This window comes from Girardinichthys multiradiatus, chromosome 4 (genome assembly GCF_021462225.1).
Source record: "Girardinichthys multiradiatus isolate DD_20200921_A chromosome 4, DD_fGirMul_XY1, whole genome shotgun sequence".
NCBI lineage: Eukaryota > Metazoa > Chordata > Actinopteri > Cyprinodontiformes > Goodeidae > Girardinichthys > Girardinichthys multiradiatus.
In genome coordinates, this window is record NC_061797.1 from 50,124,926 (window position 1) to 50,150,297 (window position 25,372).

The 25,372-nt window shown below is 43.0% G+C and overlaps 1 protein-coding gene across 1 annotated transcript in view; it reads right to left on the reverse strand.

Moving 5' to 3' along the window:
- Window positions 1–25,372, reverse strand: part of LOC124866761 (SH3 and multiple ankyrin repeat domains protein 2-like) — a 317,419-nt gene that overhangs the window by 43,200 nt on the left and 248,847 nt on the right. Inside the window, exons 17-18 of the mRNA XM_047362701.1 lie at window positions 19,731–19,813; window positions 14,651–14,775 (exon numbers count right to left, since the gene is read on the reverse strand). Coding sequence (XP_047218657.1) covers window positions 14,651–14,775; window positions 19,731–19,813 — 208 coding nt within the window. The remainder of the gene's footprint in view (window positions 1–14,650; window positions 14,776–19,730; window positions 19,814–25,372) is intronic.

Genomic DNA, 25,372 nt, shown 5'->3' on the forward strand with positions numbered 1-25,372 from the left:
CCACAGATGCCTCCTACCAGCGACCTCGAGGATTAATATCATTATTTTTCTTCCAGCACAGGACAAAATCCTTATATCTTTATATTCTGTTTCAGTCATATTTTTCAGTCTGTTCAGTTTTCTCTATTATCTGTTATGTTTTTCCAACTGTTACGTCACAGGAAAGCTAAATAAGGTCACGGACCTCCGGCTGATAAATTCGCATATCCGCCATATTTATTTCTCGCTGCGATTTTGTAGTCCGGCTCAAGTATGCCCATGTTGAAAGAGTGTGATTCGGTTGTTTACGCATTAATCAACACAATTAATTACATCTTCCTCCAGCATCAGAACCTCTTCAAAGTGCCTGGTTAGATTTTATTTTTCATGGAAAGGTTCCCACACCAGTGGGAAATTCCTATTTCCCCCACTTCAAGGACGAGTTCTTCATCAACCTCTGCTAATATCAAGAAGGATTTGCTGAAAGACTTCATTAAGGGGTCAGTTCCTTCTGTCTATGGAAACAACGACGCAGCGAAGCGGTAAACTGCAAATAACGGCAAAATGACAAACTTTATTTTAGACATGAATTTATTGTGTTGATGCGACATCCTGTCCATTGTTCTGATAGCAGGAGCATCACATAGTTGATGTTGGTGCTGTGTGCTGCTTTTAGCTCCTGGAGGACAGAACCATACTGCAGGTTTTAATATTATTACATTAACAGTTCTTCATTATTTTTGCTGTTTTCATCATGTTTCTGTACCACTAGATAATTGTTTTCAAACTACAAAAATGGCTGAACATGTTAAAGTGGAGTGCTCTTTGACCTAGAGGGGGGCAGGGTGTGAAGTGCCTCAGCAGCATTTAAAGAGACGGCACCAAATCGAGTTGCTCTCAGACGCTCCTCAGAACAGGTAAAAGAGGAGCCTGAGGAGCTACAAGAACAAGGAGTTCCACTTCATACAGACTACAGCTGGATGATTTAAGGTGAAAAGGAAGGATTTAAAAGCATCATATGACCCCTTTAAACTGCGTTTATCAGGAGTTGGAGGTTCATGGTAATCAAAAACCAATGAAGATGCTGTAACAGCCAGGTTTAAATTCCTGAGTTATTTTTCAAATCTTTTCAAAACTAAAGCAGAATAAAAACTACGAACCTGTCCATGAATAAGTTAGAAAACCATGAGCTCACGATCGCATAAAGGTAGGTCAGCAAACCACACACCTGTGTTCACTTTTGCTGTTTTCAACTAGATTTATAAATGCTGCCTGCAGTTTTGTTTAAAGATCATTTAAAACATACAAATGGCAACAATCTGTGAAACTCAGGTTTGCAGCAACAGATCAGAGATCATTCAGTCAGGACTGTCCAGATGTTCAAGAACAACATCTGCTGTTATAAATCAGATCAGCTATCTTCAGTTATGAGTAAATCCTGTCGTCTGGTAAGCTAAGAATTGGCTACAGCGCCAGTCCTGGTTCAGACATTGAATCGCTTTGGTGAAAAAGCCCTTATTGCCCAAAAAGTGAGCTTTCAACAATACTTGGTTAAACCATCTATGGATTAGAAGTATTCAGGCTTTCTTCTGTGATTTTACTTCTCAATTACAACCTGATCTTGTCATTAACACAACAGACTTCTGCACAGGGTAGTCAAGATATGAGGTTTCAGACTTTTATTTAGAGATGCAGTCAGTGCATGGCGAAAAGAAAGGCCTCCCGATGAAGGCTGCTTGTGCTAGTTCACTGCACAACTGACAGTCAGGGGTGTGTTGGGAGTCCTAAGGGAGATGCTGAAGAACACACACACCCACAAACATAGACACACCTGGGGGCATGGGTAGGCAGATGCATCTGCATGGTACCCAGTTCACACATCCCTCTCTTTGCCAAAGTTCTACATTATATAAGAGAGTAAGTGCTCCACTCCATCTACCTCCACACACACTCACAGAAACACGGAAATGCAGCAACTAAAACTATGTGCATGTGCAGTGAGGAATTTCATGAATGTAGTGTCCTGCTAGCATGACCTTAATGTACGTTAGTGCATATTACAGGTCACAGGAGGCACTGTGTTCTGCAAACATTTAATTTGCTGTCCCACCAGCTCTTGGAGCATCATGTCTGTTTAAAGCTCTTGCTCACTAGACGATGAACAGAAGAGACAACAATCAACTGTTATCTGCAACTGTCAGACATTTAGACAACATAAAAGTATTTTCAGAAATGTTCAGCTCTGTCAATAATCAATGGTTCAAATACAGATTATTGAATGTTGTGACAGTTTTACAAATTATCACAAATATCTCTTTACATGTCTTAGTTTTACTGTTTAGGGAAATTAACGTGAACAAATGACAGCAATTCTTACAGCTGTAGTAAAGCAGCTTGTTTAGAAAAGTTTCCAATGGCACCAAAAAACAAATATAGCGAGTTGCTTTTTGAAGAAGAGTCACCAGATACGATGACGAACAAACACATAGGGGCAAAGTCACTAAGTTGGCAACAGTTATACAACTTCACATTTTCCCTAATATGCCGGTACTGCAGTACGAGACAATTTAAAAGTACGTATCAAGACATGCTGAGATGTTTCCTGTTCATTCAGACTGAATGAGAGAGCGAGATTTTCAGCAGATAACAGGAAGGCTGAACCGTTTTTTGTCTTTTGAACTTACAGCCTCTCTCTGTGACTGAACATCCTGGATTTGGAAATATTGGCAGCCTTATGGAAATATCGGAATTGAGGAGAGGATCTACATTCTGTAGGATATGAACACTGGTGTTTTTCGTAATGCTAACCATGCTAATCGTTATGGTGATTACATGGCGGGTCTTTTATATCTCCTGCTCTAGCTTCTTATGCTAAAGTTCCTAAAAAGAAAATTGAATTGGGTAAAATCATTATCGTCTAGAGACTGGTGCGGTAGGAGATACATTTGAAATATTCTGTCTATGCAGAGTTTGAAAGTTGCTCTCCTTGCAAATGCACTCCTTTAAATGTGATGTCATGGCAAAATCAGAAGATGCCTAAAGGTGAAGTAATCATCTGTTCAATTACATGCAAGCATAAACAGCACGGGGATGTCCAGCCATCACACCATTCAGGTTGGAGACCGGTTCTGTCTCCCAGAGATGAACAAGGTCTAGTGTAAAATGTGTGTATCGACCCTGGAACAAAAGCTAAAGACCTTGTGAAGATGCTGCTGAAGCTGGTAAGAGAGTCATTATCCACAGTGAAGCAAGTCTTGTTCCAATATGGGTTGACAGGTCATTCAGGATGGAGGAAGCCATTACTTCAGGAGCAGCATAAAAAGCCAGATTACAGCCTGCAGATGCACTCAGGGACAAAGACCTTCATTCCATCCCAACTTTAAAGTTTGGAGGTGGCAGCATCATGCTGAGGGAATGTTTTGCTGCAGGAGGGATTTGTGCACTGCACAAAAATAGTTGGCATTATAAGGAAAGAGCATTACGTGGAAATATTGAAGAAACATCTGAAGACATCACCCAGCAGGTTACAGCTTGGACACAAATGGGTCTTCGTAATGGACAATGTACCTCAGGATTCCACCAAATTAGTTACAAAGTGGTTTTCAGACACCAAAGTTAATTTTCTGGAGTGTCCATCACAAAGTTCTGGTCTCAGACCCATAGAAAATTGTGCAGAGCAGAAAAGGTGTATGTGAGCAAGGTGGCCCATAAACCTGACCCGCTTGCACCGGTTCTGTCAGGAGGACTGGGCCAAAATTCCTAAACTGTTGTGAGAAGCTTGTGAAAGTAAACCCAAAACATAGAGGTCAAAAGGCGATTCTAACAAGAATTAAGAATATAAAATAAACAAGGTTCTGTATATAGAATTTTGTTTACAAAATGCCCTGAAAAATTTAACTCATCATTCTGGCATTTAGCAAATGGAAAGTCTTTAATAATCTATAGTGACCTTAAAGAGAAAATTAGTTGGATTTAGTGTCAGACAGAGACAAATAATAGTTGTGTGAGTTTTTATTCAATAAATGGAAACATCTGGTTTTATTTGTACTTCAGCTCTGCTACCCCACATTCTTAGCCAAGCAGACAAAGACATGATCTTTCTGAGGGGACAAACCTAAGTCCTCCTTTTGGCTTCAACACCTTTCATCTTCCTCATGCTGTGGAAATGCCATTTAATTTTATAAACCAAGAATCTATTGTCAAAGCAGAGGGCTGCCATCGCTGACTTAGACACACCAAAGCTGTGAAGATGTGAAGCGCGTTCTGCAGAAACCCAGCTGATATGGACGGGGATGACAACAAGCGCCTATTTGGGTTAACCATTCTGCACGACGATGCATGCAGCATTATGGTGCTGAATTGCATGAAGCAAAGAAACATTGATGCTTTGCTTAGCCCTAAATCATGCATGCACATGGAAATGTGCTTAAGTACAGTAGATGCTAACTGTTGGAACTTGCAAGCAATCACATTCCTCTGTTGAACTTTAAACGTTGGGTCACATAAATACACATTTCTGAATATGTGTCTTTGTGATTGTGAGCCTATGAAGTGGAAATCAAGCAAAATCCGACCACTTTTAGACAGTTCTTTAAAAGACAGAAGAGCCAGGAGGACTCTCACATGTGGTGGACACGTGAGGACGAAGAGTTCACCTGTCAGGCATCTTTTCACTGCTGCTCATCTGCTGCCAGGACTGTAAAAAGATGACATTCACGCGGGCTGACATGTTACAACAGAAACGGCATCTCCCCGTTCTCCTGACCTCGACAGAGCGGGACAACGCCATGCTTTCAGTTCTGCTGCTACCAAGTCAACAGTAGCAGTTCAGCTTGTATGTTCTCAGTTTGTGTTTTCTTAGCATCCATGCATGCACCAAAGAGTGGCCACAGAGTCTATTTACTTCAGTAAGAGCTGATTTACTGAATGTCTGCACACATTTCATCTGATTTAAACGGTCTTCAGAATATTTGCAATATCTGAACTGCAGTTTGACACTTTAAACAGACCATTACACCACTCTGAGATGCATGTGTAGAAATGTACAGCAGATGCTGCACAGGACTGTGGAACCATGGGGACATCTATACATAACAGTTATAAGGTCTTAGATGATGAATCTTTCACAAAAACTGTCCATACTCTCTCTGATGGATTACGGTTGATGTAGCACAGAGACAGCTCTAAAATAATTTGAAAAACAATATTAAATGGGATGATCTGTTCACTGTATGATGGTATAAGAATAATGAAAATTTGTCATGTCAGCCCACTCATCAGCATTTCTACCATTTTCTTTCCAGAATGTAACTTGTTTTATTGTTCAGGAGCATTTAACTCAGAGGTGGGTAGTAACTAGCTACTCACACTCAGATACATTTTCCAAAGTGGCTTTTTGGAAAAAAAAATACTTTTAGGAGTACTTTTCCATTACCGTACTTTTTACTTCTAGTAAGGTAACTCTACTCTTACTGGAGTAGAGTTTCTGGCTACTCTAGTTCCTCTGGTTTATGAAACACAGTTTATGATAGAGTGAGACTTCCTGCTTTTACTTCAGCTTCATGTTTCTAATGTTATTTTCCCTCCGCTGATCTTGTAATGCGTTTTAAAGGTCAAGTAAATATACACTAAACAGTATATATTGTCACTGGAGGTACTTTACACATACATGCATAAAAGAGGTGCTTTGAGTTATTTCACAATTTTCTCTTTGTTACATAATTCTATATATCATTGCCTCATAGTTTTGATTTTCACTACATGTCTACAAAATAGAAAGTAACATACAGTCATATTCAATAAATGATGATATTACTGAGAAGTTCATTTATTTCACTAACTCAATTCACTAAGTAAAACACATAAAGACTATTTACAAACAAGCTGATGTTTTCATGCTATTTCAGTTGATTATGATGATTTTTCGCTTACAGCCAATGAAAACAAGACATTTATGTTTAGAATATTACATCAGACCAATAAAAACATTTTTAATGCAGAAATGTGGACTAAATGAAAAGTATATTTAATACCTGCTTAAAGGTTGTTCCTTTAGAAATGTAATTTTAATCTGACAAACAAGCCTCATCAAAACACACACACACATCTATATATATATATATATAGATATATAGATGTATATATATATATATACAGGGGTTGGACAATGAAACTGAAACACCGGGTTTCAGACCACAATAATTTATTAGTATGGTGTAGGGCCTCCTTTTGCGGCCAATACAGCATCAATTTGTCTTGGGAATGACATATACAAGTCCTGCACAGTGGTCAGAGGGATTTTAAGCCATTCTTCTTGTACGATAGTGGCCAGGTCACTACGTGATACTGGTGGAGGAAAACGTTTCCTGACTCGCTCCTCCAAAACACCCCAAAGTGGCTCAATAATATTTAGATCTGGTGACTGTGCAGGCCATGGGAGATGTTCAACTTCACTTTCATGTTCATCAAACCAATCTTTCACCAGTCTTGCTGTGTGTATTGGTGCATTGTCATCCTGTTACACGGCACCACCTTCAGGATACAATGTTTGAACCATTGGATGCACAAGGTCCTCAAGAATGGTTCGGTAGTCCTTGGCAGTGACGCGCCCATCTAGCACAAGTATTGGGCCAAGGGAATGCCATGATATGGCAGCCCAAACCATCACTGATCCACCCCCATGCTTCACTCTGGGCATGCAACAGTCTGGGTGGTACTCTTCTTTGGGGCTTCTCCACACAGTAACTCTCCCGGATGTGGGGAAAACAGTAAAGGTGGACTCATCAGAGAACAATACATGTTTCACATTGTCCACAGCCCAAGATTTGCGCTCCTTGCACCATTGAAACCGACGTTTGGCATTGGCATGAGTGACCAAAGGTTTGGCTATAGCAGCCCGGCCGTGTATTTTGACCCTGTGGAGCTCCTGACGGACAGTTCTGGTGGAAACAGGAGAGTTGAGGAGCACATTTAATTCTGCCGTGATTTGGGCAGCCGTGGTTTTATGTTTTGTGGATACAATCCGGGTTAGCACCCGAACATCCCTTTCAGACAGCTTCCTCTTGCGTCCACAGTTAATCCTGCCTGCACTAAAGATCTCCGAGGAAGATGTAAACAGGCTCTTTCAGCGCATGAAAACAAAGAAAGCTGGAGGACCTGATATTGTCTCCCCATCATGCCTGAAAGGTTGTGCAAATCAACTCGCTCCGATCTTCACGAGGATCTTCAACAAGTCACTGGAGAAATGTGAGGTCCCCTCCTGCCTCAAACGATCCACCATCATCCCGGTTCCCAAGAAACCCACCATCCTAGGATTAAATGACTACAGGCCTGTAGTCCTGACGTCTGTGGTCATGAAATCCTTTGAGCGGCTGGTGTTGAAGCACCTGAAAGACATCACAGGCCCCCTGCTGGACCCCCTGCAATTTGCTTACTGAGCAAACAGGTCGGCAGATGATGCTGTTAACTTAGGTCTACACTTCATCCTGCAACCTCGACCGTCCAGGGAAGTACGCCAGGATCCTGTTTGTAGACTTCAGCTCGGCCTTCAACACCATCATACCAGTCTTCCTCCACCAGAAGCTCACCCAGCTCAACGTCCCAGCCTCCACCTGTCAGTGGATCAACAGCTTCCTGACTGACCGACAGCAGCAGGTGAGACTGGGGAGCATCTTCTCCCGATCCAGATCAATAAGTACTGGTGCCCCCCAGGGGTGTGTTCTATCCCCACTCCTCTTCTCTCTGTACACAAATGACTGCACCTCATCGGACTCGTCCGTGAAACTCCTTAAGTTTGCAGATGACACCACTGTCATTGGACTGATCCAGGACGGTGATGAGTCTGCATACAGACAGCAGGTGGATCAGCTGGTACACTGGTGCGGTCAGAACTACCTGGAACTGAACCCACTCAAGACTGTGGAAATGGTGGTGGACTTTCGGAGAACATCACCCCCATACACCCCCCTCACCATCCTCAACAACACTGTATCAGCCGTGGACCACTTCAGGTTCTTAGGAACCACCATCTCTGAGGACCTGAGATGGTCTTCACACATAGACACTGTTCGAAAGAAGGCCCAGCAGAGACTGTACTTCCTGAGGCAACTCAAGAAGTTCAACCTTCCACAGGAGCTGCTGGTCATCTTCTACACTGCCATCATTCAGTCTGTCCTGTCTTCCTCCATCTCAGTGTGGTTTGGATCATCCACCAAACAGGACAGGTCCAGACTGCAACAAATAATCAGGACTGCAGAGAGAATAATCAGAGCTGACCTTCCCTCCATCCAGGACTTATACAGGTCAAGGGTCAGGAACAGAGCTGCTAAAATCTCTGCAGACCCCACACACCCTGCACATAAACTGTTTAGAGTTTTACCTTCAGGTGGCGCTACAGAGCACTGTTTACTAAAACCAGCCGCCACAGAGACAGTTTCTTCCCCCAGGCTGTTTCTCTGATGAACATTCAATAGAGTAAAAAACAACAGCATACAGATGTTACAAATGAACCTTTTTATTATATATGTGTATATTGTAAATATGTATATTCTGTAATGCAAAAACAAAACCAAAGAGCAAAGTGTACCGGAGTCAAATTCCTTGTTTGTATGTACGAACCTGGCAATAAAGCTGATTCTGATTCTGATGTGGTTCGTCCTTCTTGGTGGTATGCTGACATTACCATGGATACCGTGGCTCTTGATACATCACAAAGACTTGCTGTCTTGGTCACAGATGCGCCAGCAAGACGTGCACCAACAATTTGTCCTCTTTTGAACTCTGGTATGTCACCCATAATGTTGTGTGCATTTCAATATTTTGAGCAAAACTGTGCTCTTACCCTGCTAATTGAACCTTCACACTCTGCTCTTACTGGTGCAATGTGCAATCAATGAAGACTGGCTACCAGGCTGGTCCAATTTAGCCATGAAACCTCCCACACTAAAATGACACTATCTATCTATCTATCTATCTATCTATCTATCTATCTATCTATCTATCTATCTATCTATCTATCTATCTATCTATCTATCTATCTATCTATCTATCTATCTATCTATCTATCTACATAGATAGATATATATACATATATCGCATACTTTCTTAAGTACACCTTTTGGATGACTGCTTTTCAATTCAACTTGAGTACAAATATTTTACTACATACTATATTTTACTATATCACTGTTCTGTGAGGACAGCTGTGTACCATCATGCACCAGGGTGAGTTACAACAACGACAAACCCTGGTTCACAGCCAAACTCAGAAGGTTAAGACTGGATAAGGAAAAGGCCTTCAGGAGTGGGGACAAAGACATATACAGAGAGGCAAAGTACAAGTTTGGCAAGGCAGTGAAAGAGGCCAAACGACTGTACTCTGAGAAGCTCCAAAACCAGTTCTCAGCCAACAACTCTGCGTCTGTGTGGAAAGGGCTCAAGCAAATCACCAACTACAAGCCGAAAGCCCCCCACTCCATCAACGACCGACGCCTCGCCAACAACCTGAACGAGTTCTACTGCCGCTTTGAAAGACAAAGGGACAGTCCTGCAACCATCCCCCACGACACCCCCCAACAGCTGCAGCCACACTCCACCACCTCCGGGGGTTCTGGAGACAGAAAGCTGCTGGTCCGGATTCTGTCTCACCAGCCAGCCTGAAGCACTGCACTGATCAGCTGTCTCCAGTCTTCACAGACATTTTTAACACCTCACTGGAGACATGTCATGTGCCAGCCTGCTTCAAGTCCTCCACCATCGTCCCTGTTCCCAAGAAGCCAAGGACCACAGGGCTTAATGACTTCAGATCCGTCGCCCTGACCTCTGTGGTGATGAAGTCCTTTGAGCGCCTTGTGCTCTCACACCTAAAAGACATCACCGACCCCCTCCTGGACCCCCTGCAGTTTGCCTACAGAGCCAACAGGTCTGTAGATGATGCAGTCAACCTAGCCCTTCACTTCATCCTCCGGCACCTGGACTCCACAGGAACCTACGCCAGGATCCTGTTTGTGGATTTAAGCTCTGCCTTCAACACCATCGTCCCAGTTCTGCTACAGGAGAAGCTCTCCCAGCTGAGTGTGCCCGACTCCACCTGCAGTTGGATCACTGACTTCCTGTCTGACAGGAAGCAGCGCGTGAGGCTGGGGAAGCACGTCTCTGACTCCCTGACCATCAGCACCGGTTCCCCCCAAGGCTGTGTTCTCTCTCCTCTGCTCTTCTCCCTGTACACCAACAGCTGCACCTCCAGTCACCAGTCTGTCAAGCTTCTGAAGTTTGTGGACGACACCACCCTGATCGGACTCATCTCTGATGGTGACGAGTCCGCGTACAGATGGGAGGTGGACCATCTGTTGGACTGGTGCAGCCAGAACAACCTTGAGCTCAACGCTCTAAAGACAGTGGAGATGGTTGTGGACTTCAGGCAGAACCCAGCCCCACCTGCCCCCATCACCCTCTGTGACTCCACAATTGACACTGTGGAATCTTTCCGCTTCCTGGGAACCATCATCTCCCAGGATCTCAAGTGGGAGCCAAACATCAGCTCCCTCATCAAGAAAGCCCAGCAGAGGATGTTCTTCCTGCGGCAGCTGAAGAAATTCAACCTGCCAAAGACTATGATGGTGCACTTCTACACAGCCATTATTGAGTCCATCTTCACCTCCTCCATCACCATCTGGTACGCCGCTGCTACAGCCAAGGATAAGGGCAGGCTGCAGCGTGTCATTCAGTCTGCTGAGAAGGTGATTGGCTGCAGTCTACTGTCGCTCCAGGAACTGTACACCTCCAGGACCCTGAAGCGGGCAGCGAAGATTCTTGCTGATCCCTCCCACCCCGGTCACAGACTCTTTGAAACTCTCCCCTCTGGCAGGAGGCTGCGGTCCATCCGGACCAAAACCTCACGCCACAAGAACAGTTTTTTCCCATCTGCCACCAGCCTGGTTAACAAAGCCCAGAAACCACCCTGACACTCTCCCTTTCCCCCACACCCCCCCTTTTTTGCTGACAGGACACCTGTAACCTGTAACTCTATGAGTTACATTAACGCTCAGCTTGGACTCCTGCTTTACTTGCACAATGATCACCTGCACTGTTGTATTGCTCTTGCATCTTATACTGCTCTACATTTACTCTCACTCACTTAAAACTGTGCACATATATTTATATTATATTGTAGATATGTTTATACTGTTTAATTTGTATTGTATTGCACCGACTACGCCAAAACAAATTCCTTGTATATCCAAAAACGTACTTGGCAATAAAGCTTTTCTGACTCTGATTCTGATACTTACACGTTATTGGCTACTGTGTCCACCTCTGGATTTATTTGTCTTAAGTAGCTTCCAAGTCCTAAAATCCTGGGTGTTTTTTGGCTTCTTCATCTGAACATTTCCTGCCTCTCTGTCTTTGTTTCCACAACAGGGGCCAAAACATTGTCAACATCTGGTCCGCTCATAATGAAAAACTACGACAACAAAGACAGAAGGTCACAGAAGACGCTGGAACGACCAACACTGAGTGGATATTATGGTGAGTCTATGATCAATGAACTTAACCCGTTAAAAATGCCTGCTTCCTGCTGCATAAGGCCACTGTGCTGGAAGGGTAATTTTAAACAGAAACATCCGTTAAAGTTGATGCCTTTATTCTGTAACGTTAACCTTGATTATGGGCCCTAATTGAGTTATTTGTTACTTTAATAAATGTTCTCCTGTGATGAAATTTTAGTGAAAAAATGAAAACAGTAGCTGTATCTTGCAACTTTATCTAAGAACGTAGGTTTAAAAATCTAACAGAAAGCCATGAAATGCCTCACAGAACACAGTCCATCGCAGGGTAACACGACATACAGGACAAACAACCATGCACATGCCTAAGGCATGAAACCAATAAACTTAACAGTCATATTTTTAGACCGTGGGAGGAAGCTGGAGTACCTGGTGAGAACCCACACATGCACAGAGGAGAACATGCAGAAAGATCGCAGGACAGGAGTTGAACCCAGGACCTTCTTGCTGCAAAGCAACAGTGCTACCAACTGCGCCATTGTGCAGCGCACAAGAACCAGTTTTCACAGATAATCAGTAGGTTTCAGAAATACTTTGTAACATCCATAAGTCTTCGCTGGAAGAATGGATGAATTAGTCTTTCTGTGACCGTTCTGTAAAGTCACTGTGCTCGAGCAGTTCTCCTGCCTCAAAAACCGAAACAGCCATCGTACGTCACAAACCGCCACACGCTTTTTGCTCTGACGGTAACTGACACTGATTTCCTCTAAATGAATGCATTTTCCTCATTTTAATGTTGGAAAACTGTCAACACTGACATCCTGTTTGTTTTGAAGAACAAATCTTCCCTTGTGAGCTCTTTGTCAATTAGATGAACACATCACCTTGGTTTGCAGGTGAATGTTTAAATAAGCCTGTCTGCTTTTCTCATAAGAAAATAATAAGAATGCATGTTGACAACAGCTCCAGAGAAAGAAGGAAAAGTTGAAAAATATCCATGTAAGAGTAGACAGAATCAACTTCAGATTGCTGAACCAGAAATTGTTCGAAGTGTTGAAACTTTGGGTTTTATAGGCATCTTCCCTCCTAACCAAAACTCTCACATCAACTCTCACTTGTCTTTAAACTAAAATTATGTGTCAACATTAACTTTATGACTGCAATTTGAAACTATAAAACAGAGTCAGAGATTTTCAAAGTGCATTTTAAAAATGAAATTAAGGCTGGCGAGAATCAACGATCGCAGTGACGTTCAGCGCATGTTTATGGAAAAAATGAGCCATGGATGGCTAACTCGCTGCAGGCTGTGCAGCTGAGTGGTTCAAACCTTGTCTGGTCTTTTTGAGCATTTTGTAATCATGTTGGTCCTGCAACGAATCAGCAGTTTTCACTTCACTCTGAAGCTGATGGAATCAATCATTGAAGGGAATTTCTGGATCAAAGACATATTGGAGGAAAAAGGAATGAGTTTAATCATACTGAGGACGAGGTGCAGACACAGAAGCAGCCTGCTTCTCCTCATTTGATGCTCCATTTAGCAGAAACACAAAATAAACCAATCTCCAGTTCACTGCTGCTCACACACACGCTCAGTCGTTATGGAGCCGTATAAAAAAAGCGATCCATAAATAGACGACGTGATTTTCCCCGGTCTAACGTAGCAGCTGTGATACGATCTGCGGGGCTGCGTTACTGACTCACGTTCAGCAGCAGCGTTCAGCACGACATTCTGTGCAGCACATTCTGGAAACACACAGAAGCACTGCAGCACTGAAGATTACTTCAAGTCATTTTAATCAACACAAATCCTCATTGCACTACAAGATAAAAACCCCGAAGAGATGAAAGCTGCTTACATGACACAGCGCTGCACATTAATCATGGCGACTGGAAGACAGGAGCGCTGGTTTCGATGTTACTGAACAACATCTGTCAAGCAGAAGTGAAATAATAACTTTACATTCCTCTGATTTTACTTTCAGGGGAGAAGATTTCAGCTTTTTGTACAATAAGATACCACGCCACCTTCATTTATTACGCACTTTAAAATAAACCAATGTCCAAAAAGAGCTGTACATATGCAAATATCATAAACAATTAAGGAACAGAAAATAAGTTAAAAATAGAGTCAACCTCTTAAAATGTGCCAAAGGCTTCATCAAATAAATGTGTTTTGAAAAGATTGTTAAACTCCGAAAGAGAGGAGGCCAGTCTGACATGCAAGCGCAGATCGTTCCAGAACTTTGCAGGTGCGAAAGCACGGTGGCCTCTAAGTTTACGCTTAGTTTTAGGCACATTAAGGAGCTGCTGGATGACGGACACAAGGAAGCGGGCTGGTGTATAAGGCTGTAGCAGCTGGGGTTGGTTTAAAAACAAATAAAATAACTTAAAAAAGATCCTGAAATGTACAGGTAGCCCAGGAAATGAAGTTAAACCAGGGGTAATGTGATGAGACTTGTGCTAGTTAAAGGACGTGCTGACCTGCAGACACCTATGGGATGCATCAAGCTCCCAAAAAAAGGGTGTCACAGTAAACCAGCAAATGCATGGATTCATTTTTCAAAAATCTGCTTTGATGGAATGTTGGCTAACCGCCCTCAATGAAAAAGATAGATCTTATAGGCCCAGCATCTTCTGTAGCAAAAGAAGACAAAGACTCCTGTAAGTAAGCATTGATGGTCAAAGACCGTGGAGTTAAGAACACCTGGTGTATCACCTGGTGATATACCAGCCTATTAACCAGGTTACAGACCAGCTTATTGACCAGTGGATAGAATAGGGTTATTGAATAAAAAAATAGATTCAAACTTGGACAACAAATGTGTAAAAACGTTGCTAAACCTCTGAATAATCCAACATTTCCAGGACAAATTTCCAGGACAACCTCTCACTAGTATCAAATAACATGACCATGCCACAGTGAGCTCCACATGTTTAAAGCCAGTCAGCAGGTGTTATTCCTCCCACCACATCCTCAGACTGTTCTCCTCTGTCTAACAGTGACCATTTTAAAAGCTGCAGGAGTCACAGTTAGACAGACTGAATGCACACTCAGTAAACACAGCACAGAAACAGCTGAACCGTTTGAAATAATGTAGAGAAATGCTCATGTGAAAATCTCTCTTGGGAAGCTTATATCAAATAACACAGGACGGAGCAGCTCTTACCTCGATGAGGAAGTCCCCCGTCCGGAGCCCCGCCTGCCAGGCCACTCCGCCTTCATCCACCGACTCCAGGTATTGCAGGGCCGGGAAGGCCGGTGTGGGGGTGAACTCCTCGATGGGAGTATCGGCTGCAGCACAAAGGGAAAGAGGTGATGGTTAGATATTTATTTAATCCTGAATGAAAGTATAATCCGGACAACTGAACAAAGAAAAGCACAGAGTTATGAAACACTTATTTCTATGGCAACCTAATAATGCAATTTAACTCGTAAATGTGTCAAATTAGTCAGATTAGTGTTTCCTTTCCATAAAATGACCATTTGAGAATCTCTTCAAAGAAAACACCTTACAGAAGGTGGAAAATCTTTGCTCCCAGTAATTTAAAATGTTGCAGATTAGCGATTAAACTTCAGAGTTTAGATCTAATTTTCAGCTGCACATAAACTACTGTAAATATGTAATTCTTCATGCTAATACATCTGATTAAAAGGCATTAGCAACTGACATAAATAAAGAGTTGCTTTTGACCAAACTGAACCGAAATCTTACAACATTCCAGCATCGATCTGTTTGCAGAAGTCCAGGATTTCTCTAAAGCTACGTTCAGACTGCAAGTCTTGATGCTCAATTCCGATTTTTTTCTGACATTCAATTCTTCAAACTACTAATTAAATGCGACCGCCTTGAATCTATACGGTCATGACCCCAAAGCAACCAGCATGCACAGAGAATGTAGACGTCATACAGCAACACACTGTTTACACAAGTAATAATGGATGCTGACAACAAGACGAAGAAAGGTAAGAAACCAGATCACAGTTATTAGCAATGGCCTTTTTTGTAGATGAAAGGATCAGAATTGGGCCGTTCTGACTACCATGAAAAAGTTGGATTTGGGCCTCATTTGCCTGCAGCGTGAATGTCGCCTTAGTAACAGGAACAATTATTTTTGCAGAACTGCAAAGATTTTGAGCATGTTTTTAACACTGATATAGTTTTAATTTAGGGCCTGCATGAATTAACAAAATATTTAAGGTAACTTAATAACTTGAGTTAAACAGTTTTAACTTTTTTTTTTAGCTCTGGTGATTCTGTTGCTTTTACATCACAGTTACCAAACACTAACATCTTCAAGCACCAGGCCTCTGCAGAAATAAATGATTGAATGCTGATTAATAAACTCAGACATTTGATTAAGATGTGTTGGAGAAAGAATGCATCTAAAAGTTGCAGGACAGTGGTTCTGGAGGAATGGAGTTGGAGACCCCTGATCTGGGATTTGTGTAGATGAATCTAAGAAAAGCAGAATAAATGCAGTAATCCTCCTCAGTGGGAAATCAACATTGTTTTTTTTGCTTATTTTGTCCCAACTCGATGTTTCTAATGACCTCCCCCAATGTTGTAGATATTCTAATTGACTTTATGCAGCATGCATGCAAAATACACATTAAAACTGCATCAGAAGCTCTGTTTCTCCTTGGTCTTCAGAAGGCTTAAAGTAACATCACAACAGAGAGTAAAAGCAGTCCCTCTTTCTAACAAGATAGGGAAAATGTTGGGGGAAAGTCGCAGGATTTCCTTTTAAGGACTATTTGATCGGTCTAATATTGTGCTGAAGTTTGCACACAGCTGTTTACGTTGGAATAAAACCAAGACAGTGATGCAAATATATCAACACTGACAAACTGCTTAGAATAAATGCTCTGATTCTATGGGGTAAGAACACTGTCAAAAACAATGTGTATGTAAAGACGGAAATGTGTGCATATTAGTCAATAGTTGTGCATAAGTAAAATCCAAAAGAGGTTTTGTATATTTTCTCTATAAGAATACAAAATAAAATGTTACAGCTTCAAGAAATTACAAACACAAAGTTCAAGTTTACAGTTGTGGTTTATTCTTTATGAATACAATATGCTATAACAGTTTATGAATACGATTTCTTTTCTATGAGAATCGTGATCTCAGGCTGGTTAGTGGAGTACAGAGTTAGTCGATTTGCGTTGCGCATGCGCTGTCAGGTGAGGAATGTGACAGCGCATGTGCAACGCGAATCGACTAACTCTGTACTCCACTAACCAGCCTGAGATCACGTGACGCCAAATCGCTGTTATTTATATTCTCAAGAAATCGTATTCACAAACTGTTATAGCATATTGTATTCATAAAGAATAAACCACAACTGTAAACTTGAACTTTGTGTTTGTAATTTCTTGAAGCTGTAACATTTTATTTTGTATTCTTATAGAGAAAATATACAAAACCTCTTTTGGATTTTACTTATGCACAACTATTGACTAATATGCACACATTTCGTCTTTACATACACATTGTTTTTGACAGCGTTCTTACCCCATATCATTTCTATATAATTTGATACTCAAGCAGACCAGCAATGGCTTTGTTAATGACTCGATCCCTGACATCTGGAAACCAAACAACTGTCTCACAGTTTTGTTCATTACACATCGAAGGAGAGAAGCAGCAAACTTTCAATCCTGTTGCCTAAAAAGCAGAAAGGAGCAATTTTAAGAGGCCAGTTTTACTGATGTGACTACTCTAACACCATCCATCTTGCTGGGCAGAACCGCTCTCCACATTATTGAGTGCAGCCCATCCACCCTCCCTTCAGTCGCTCGCTCTCGGGGAGGTTAAAAAATCCTGCGGCTGGGAGAAACCAGTGGTGACAAGTGACACTTCCTATAACTCACCGTCTTACTGGGAGACACAGACCACGAGCACATCCCAGGATCTCATGGGAGGTTCTTAACACAGCTGTGATGTTTCAGTGTGTGTGTGTGTGTGTGTGAGAGAGAGAAAGAGACAGAGGGGAGGGAAGTAGCGATGCAGCATAGAAATGCAAAGCAAGGAAGAGGATCTGAGCTTATGTGACAGCTCGAGCATCAAGGCATGTTTGTGTGTTCATGTTCACCCCCAGCACAGGATAAGCTCGGCTGGGTCCTTTCCTCCGGGGTAAAACTCAGTGTGTGTCACAGAGATCGCCTCATTCCTCTTGTTTTTTAAATAACAAATCCCTCTTTTCCTACATCTTTGCCTCCTCCTTTCCTGCTGCTAAAATTATTAAAACAACCAGAAACATCTTCTAAAAACAGACAATAACCTCTCAACAGTAGAGAAGGGGCGGTGGCGACCAACTGAACAGCACGGCACAGTAGTGGAATGCAATGTGGATTATGACAAGGCGAGAATCATCATAGAAACCGACACAGCAGCTCGAAACAGCTATTTTTAGAGCCGATCTCACAGCTTGCTGGAATATCAACCTGCCTGAATGTGCCACTCGTATCACAACAAGTGATTATGAGCTGGGGAGAGGCTGAGAGGACGGTGGGCGCTGGGAGACGGGGACATGTCAAACACAGACTCCATCCAGAGGAGTTTTAATGGTGGCAGATCTCTGTGTTAATATTATCGAGTATGGGAGGTCTGGTTTGGAGATGCACCGATATGAAAATCTGGGCTGATATCAATATTCGATATTAATATTGCTGTTATGGCCGATACCTAACATTTACTGATATTATATATGGTACCCTACCCTTTCAACACAGTGAAAAAAATGACCACACTTCTCTGCTTCAGTTAAAAAATCCACAATCCTGCGCTGCATCACTGTCACATGACCAGGCAGATACTACATGACCAATCCCCATCAACGGTTTTTAACATCGGCCCAGTTTTACTTATGGACCAAAACCGATGTTTCGCCAATATATCGTGCATCTCTAGTCTGGATCCCTTGCAGTGTCAGTGCCAGATTTGCTCCATAAAAGGTTGCATGACATTAAAAAACATGACACTGCATTATTGTCACTGTTTGTTGCAATATGGAAAGGAATTAATCTGTATTTTCACATTGACTCCACCACTCTCTCTTAGCTTTAGCAACTTGGGCATAAAAAAGTCAATGCAAATGACAAAAAATATTATTGACCAGCAGAGTTTGAATGGATGGCAGCTAACATATTACAGTCTACCGAATAGTGCATCCAATGAGCCCAGTGCCTTTGCATAATTACATTCATCTCCTACTTGTGCTCCAATTGCTTGACTGGTGATTACGCACCATTATCCACTATATGATCAATGACCTATTTCTTGTTGAAGTTGAAAAAAAAAACAAGTTTGATTTTACCAGAAGATGATTGGATTTGATGGAAGCATTTGATTGTGATTTTGTGTCAGAACTTTACACAAGTTTCAATGTAGATTAAGGGATACATTACCCCAGATTAGCTTTTAAAACAGCATAGAACAATACATTTTATTCTTAACAGCTCTATTTTTACTCGTTTAGAAATACAACCCATTTGAAAATGAATTCTATATTAATAGTAGATGGCCATGGTTACAGATGAATTCTGCAGGTCAGTCCTGCACAGAGCAGGCCACATTTACACTGGGCTGTAAAGTTAGTTGTGAATACAAACTGAGGCTGGAGGTTGTAGCATGATTAATGCATTCAGTCGTAAACAAAGCAACCTGCAGATGCATGAAGGAGAATTGTGCAGGTCCGTTTTAAATATTGCTGAAGTTTGCAGATCTGATGTCGAACCTAGACTAAATCCAGAGGAGTTTAACGAAAGTGTTACGCTAATGTCAAGGAGCTCTGGCAGGTCAGTTCAACATTCAGATTTTTCTCTGTGACACATGTCAACACATCTAGCTGGCGTTCAATGAACAGGCAGATCACATTCAAGCTGTGGGATAATATTATTTATAGGAAGCCAGATAATGTGGACGTTGCAGCATTATTTAATGCACTCTGTCAAACAACCCAACATGAACATGCATAAATAGGATTTCTGCAGGTTAGTTTGTATATCCATCTGAGGTCCTATTCCAAGTACAGCTGTGCAATATAGTTATTTGTCGGTATAAATAGAACTTGGCTGTTGCAACATTATTTATTTAACAAATCGAGTCATAAACAAACAAACATGCACATGCATAAAGATTCATTCTGCAGGTCAGGTCTTCACACCACAGCTGATGTCTGCAGAGCTCATGTCACACAGAAGGAAAAACAGACAAATCACTAAAGGTCAGTCAACGTTCCTACCTTTGGCCCCACGCAGGACGAAGCCGAAGCCCTCATTCTCCTTCTTTTGGAGCACCACCGTCTTCTCGTCCACCACGCAGTCACTGTGAAGGAGATGCCGAGCAGAGCGCCCGTTAGCACAGCCCATCATCCGCAGCATAGCCACGGACGCCCTGCCCGAGTGGAGGTTCATGGTGCTGGAGGAGAGCTAGTCCGGCCGGGGCAGGGTAGGGCAGGGCAGGGCAGGGCAGGGCAGGGCAGCCCCCACCCCACCACCACCGCGGCAGCCGCCTCCTCCTCCTCTGCACAGCCTCTGTCCCTATCAAACCGTGCGGCAGCGGCCCCGGCAACCCGGCGCCAGCATATCCGTCAAAGAGACGAGCCACAAGATTAAAAAGTGAAAAAGAAACGGCGGCGGCAGCTGCAGCTGCAGCCGCTGGTCCTCCGCGTCTGAAGCGGAATCTGCCGCGCGTTTACCGCTGCCGCTCCTGCCGCTGCTGCGGAGGATCTGAGCGACGGTGCGGCGGTGCGGCGCCTTCGAGGAGACGCGACATCAGTCTGGAGGTGAAGGCGACTAGCGGCTCATGGTGAGTCGGGGAAGAAGGCTGCGGCTCGTCGCGCTGGGAGGGAAGAAAGGGAGGGATGTGGCGGAGGAAAAGCGGCGTCTAAGGTGCGCTGAGAACTCCGCAATGAGAAACCACAGCAACAGACTCCGCGGAGAGATAAACGGAGTGGGAGGGTGACAGCACGGCCATTTACTGACTTCTTAAAAAGTGTGTCTGTCTGCCTGCCTGATGACTGAGAATAAAGCTGCGCAGACATCTGTTGGATCATTGTTGTCTTTTTCTCAATAGAATCCGTAGGTTTGTGTTTGACTTACAGCCTTCAACTAGAAAAAGTTGACAAAAATCTGAAAACCGGACAGGAAACAATAAAAATGATTTAATCCATTATGCAAACATATTTCAAATCCTTTTTTGTTTTTATTACTATTTCAAATCCGCACCAGTCGAAGCCATCTCTAATAACATCAGGTGTACCCCAGGGGTCTGACCTATGGTCTATTTCGTTTATAATCTCCTTCCTTCTCTTTGGTAACATCTCCTGAAAATATAGCGTGCAGATGTTAAGCAGATTGCAACCAGCTGTACACAGGTGCATTGTAATTGGAATAACAGTGAAAACTTAATTTTTTTTCAGTTACTTAATTGTAAAAGTGAAACTCATACATTATTCCAGCATCCTGGAACGTCACAGAATTCTAGTATTTCTTTCTGCGAATTTTAATTATTATGGGTCACAGCTTATAAAAACAATTTCTTAGAAAGTTAGAATCAGAATATTACATCAGACCGATAAAAAGGGATGTTTACTACAGAAATGTCTCGTTATAACTCAATCACGCTGTTATGACATTAATTCAGCAGTAACACCTACTTCAATAAGGGTAAGCCACAACATGTCATTGTTGAAGAAGCTGGCTGTTTAGAGTCCTTTATCCAAACATATTAAAAGAAAGTTTAGTGGAAGGAAAAAGGAGTCGAAAAAGTTTCACTTTCTTAATTGAATAACTGAGGTAAATTAATAGTTTGATGATGGGTGAGGTGGTGGCACATAGGTAAACCACGTGACCCAATTACGGAGGCTACAGTCCTAAACGCAGACACCACAGGTTCGAGTCCCAGCCCGTTGACCTTTGCTGCATGTCTTCCCCTCTTTCTCCACCCCATGATGAAGCAGCATCTCCAAAGCAGGATTTCTCCAACAGCAAAGGGAGCCTGGCGAGACTGACTCAGCTGTAAGCTGCTGCAGCTGACATCGTTTCCTCGGCTCTGAATATGCTCCTTCCCAACCTCCCTCCTGCTAAGATGCAGATTTTGAAACACATGCAGAAAATGGTGCTTTCCATCTCTGATTTCCTGCAGCGATCATGGTTGAGCCTGGTGTGTTGAGACTCTGAGGAGTCGTCGAAACCAAAGGTAAAGTTTGCTTTTATTACTTGAGGCGAATGCTGCGAGGGTGCCTCATTCATCTTATATTAGATGCAAGGATTGAACTGAACAGACACGTGGGATAAGAGGGAGAAAAGAGAGATGGAAGAATGAAGAAGGAGAAAGAGTGGTGATCGCCATCCTAGCAACTGTTCCCTTAGCAACACAATCTGTGTAGAGAGGAAGGAGGCCAAAGATGCTGATACACTGAAGGTTATCTCACGGCATCCCCGCCCCCCCCCCCCCCCCCCCCCCCCCCACACACACACACACACACTCTCTCTCTCCGCTAATCTGAAATCTGACACACGGGCCTCTTTAACAGGTCAGCAGAGTGCAGAAAACAGCCTGATAGTTTATCCAAAGTGTCATGTTGTTTAACAACAAATGGGGAGGGCCAACACACTCCAAATAAAGCTGAGCAGGCAGGATGCATGAGAGAAAATGTGAACCGTCTCATTCTGAGCTTCAACGTGGGAGTCTACACAGTATTTATAGTCCAGAGGAGAGGTTCTCTGAGCACTGCATGGTCAGATATTCATCTCTCCCTGTCCACTTTGGGAAACTTGGAATCTGAAGGTATGGTGTTCAGCTCTGTTACATCACTCAGAGCATGTGAAGAAAGTGCCTGCAAATTAGCCTTTTATTGTGAACAAGGGCCTCTGACCCATTAATGGCATTCTTCAGATGCTGCAGAGTACTCTCAGTCACGGTTTCATTCCCGCTGGCTGCATCCATTTGTGCCCTATGACTGAGCAATGACTCCAGCATCATCAGCATTTTATCCTGGACCGCTGAGGGAGCTAATGCATCACGGGTGGAGGTCCACATCTGGATTTCAGCTGAACCTCGGACAATTGCAAAATGTATTCTGCAAACTACGAGAGTTCCTGTATCAACATGTATTAAGCACTCTATATTAAAAAGCTGGGGAACAGATCATGTGAAGGCAAATTTTTCCTGGAGCGCTAAAAATGAAATTGTTCCTGTTTTCCCACTCTCCTCCCACATTTCTGAGGAAAGAAAATCAAACAGCTATCAGCAGAAATGAGACACTTAAAAAAAATGAAAAAAAGGAACATTTTTATCAAAAATGACATAATTTTTATAACATAAGCCCAAAGATTGATGATGATTAATCCACCTCCTTATTTAACAAGAATAAACATGTTTACTCAAAGAGGTTCTAAACATCTTCTAACTAACTTTTGCATTTATCTGGAATCCATGAGCTGCTTTAATCGCCATGTGTTTTGGATGAAAATCTGTGGCTATAACTGCCAAGAAAACAGACATGTGAAAATACTTTGCTATCTATCGTGGTCTTTTGATTTTAGATTTTCAGTAGCCAGGCAGGTCCTTCATGGAGGCTATGGATTGTTTTTATAAAGATGTGAGGAACATTTTACAGATTTCCGTTAAAATGGCAGTTTTTTAAGAACAAAAATGAAAACAGGAGGCATTTTGAAACATTTGGTCGACGTGAGATAAAGTTCAGCTATATATATATACACTGCTCAAAAACATAAAGGGAACACTCAAATAACACATCCTAAATATGAATGAATGAAATATTCTCAATGAATACTTTGTTCTGTACAAAGTTGAATCTGCTGACAACAAAATCAGACAAAAATCATCAATGGAAATCAGATTTATGAACCAATGGAGGCCTGGATTTGGAGTCACTCACTAGAGGCTGATCAAACTTTGATGTAATGTCCTTAAAACAAGTCAAAATGAGGCTCAGTATTGTGTGTGACCTCCACGTGTCTGTATGACCTCCCTACAACACCTGGACATGCTCCTGATGAGACGGTGGATGGTCTCCTGAGGGATCTCCTCCCAGACCTGGACTAAAGCATCCACCAACTCCTGGACAGTCTGTGGAGCAACGTGACGTTGGTGGATGGAGAGAGACATGATGTCCCAGAAGTGCTCAATCGGATTCAGGTCTGGTTAACGGGCGGGCCAGTCCATAGCTTCAATGTCTTCATCTTACAGGAACTGCTGACACACTCCAGCCACATGAGGTCTAGCATTGTCCTGCATTAGTAGGAACCCAGGGCCAACCGCACCAGCATATGGTCTCACAAGGAGTCTCATCTCGGTACCTAATGGCAGTCAGGCTACCTCTGGAGAGCACATGGAGGGCCGTGTGGCCCTCCAAAGAAATGCCACCCCACACCATTACTGACCCACTGCCAAACCGGTCATGCTGAAGGATGCTGCAGGCAGCAGATCTCTCTCCACGGTGTCTCCAGACTCTGTCACGTCTGTCACATGTGCTCAGTGTGAACCTGCTTTCATCTGTGAAGATCACAGGGCGCCAGTGGCGAATTTGCCAATCCTGGTGTTCTCTGGCAAATGCCAAGCGTCCTTCAACCCCCATTTGTGGACGTCGGGCCCTCATACCATCCTCATGGAGTCGGTTTCTAACCGTTTGTGCAGACACATGCACATTTGTGGCCTGCTGGAGGTCATTTTGCAGGGCTCTGGCAGTGCTCCTCCTGTTCCTCCTTGCACAAAGGTGGAGATAGAGGTCCTGCTGCTGGTTTGTTGCCCTCCTATGACCTCCTCCATGTTTCCTGGTGTACTGGCCTGTCTCCTGGTAGCGCCTCCAGGTTCTGGACACTACGCTGACAGACACAGCAAACCTTCTTGCCACAGCTCACATTGATGTGCCATCTTGGATGAGCTGCACTACCTGAGCCACTTGTGTGGGTTGTAGAGTCCGTCTCATGCTACCACGAATGTGAAAGCACCACCAACATTCAAAAGTGACCAAAACATCAGCCAGAAAGCATCGGTACTGAGAAGTTGTCTGTGGTCCTCACCTGCAGAACCACTCCTTTATTGAGTGTCTTGCTAATCGCCAAAGATTTCCCCCTGTTGTCTTTTCCATTTGCAAAACAAGATGTGAAATTGATTGTCAATCAGTGTTGCTTCCTAAGTGGACAGTTTGGTTTCACAGAAGTTTGATTTACTTGGAGTTATATTGTGTTGTTTAAGTGTTCCCTTTATTTATTGAGCAGAGTATATAGAAAAACAACCGAGCTGGTCAGAGAGGCACCGCCAACGTTTCTTACAAAGCAAACCATTCAGGCCCGGCTAAAACCCACCAGAACGTTTTGGGAGATTGTGTTCTTGTCCGTTAAAACCATACTGGGCCACAACTCAAAAAGGAATGTGGAGCACAAAAACAAGACATCATCATCAGCAAAACATGGCAGTGGCACCATCATGCTGTGGCATTGTTTATTTTCAGCCAGGAAGGTCAATTTGGACCCATAGCCTTCAGATGTCTACCAAAGAACCCAGGATCCAGAAATTGGACCAAAACGTGGACCGCAGTTGAATTGGACAAAACGTCACATTAAAGGTGGGAAAATGTGTAATAACAACAGGAGCCAATCCAGCTTAAAGTGTCTTCACTACCGTCTGTGTCCTAACGTTCTTGTCCTTATAGATAGGATAATTGTGCTGCTGTTGATAGATTGGGTCTAGCTGCAGCTCCGATTTCATCTGTGTGCGACCTGCTGCCTGCCCACATACACACAGAAGATGATAAATTCCTCCTTCCTCGAGCACCACTCAATGGCCCCCACCGGCAGCTAAAACACACATACATTTTTAAAGAGTAAAGTAAGACTAGATGGAAGAACAACAGCA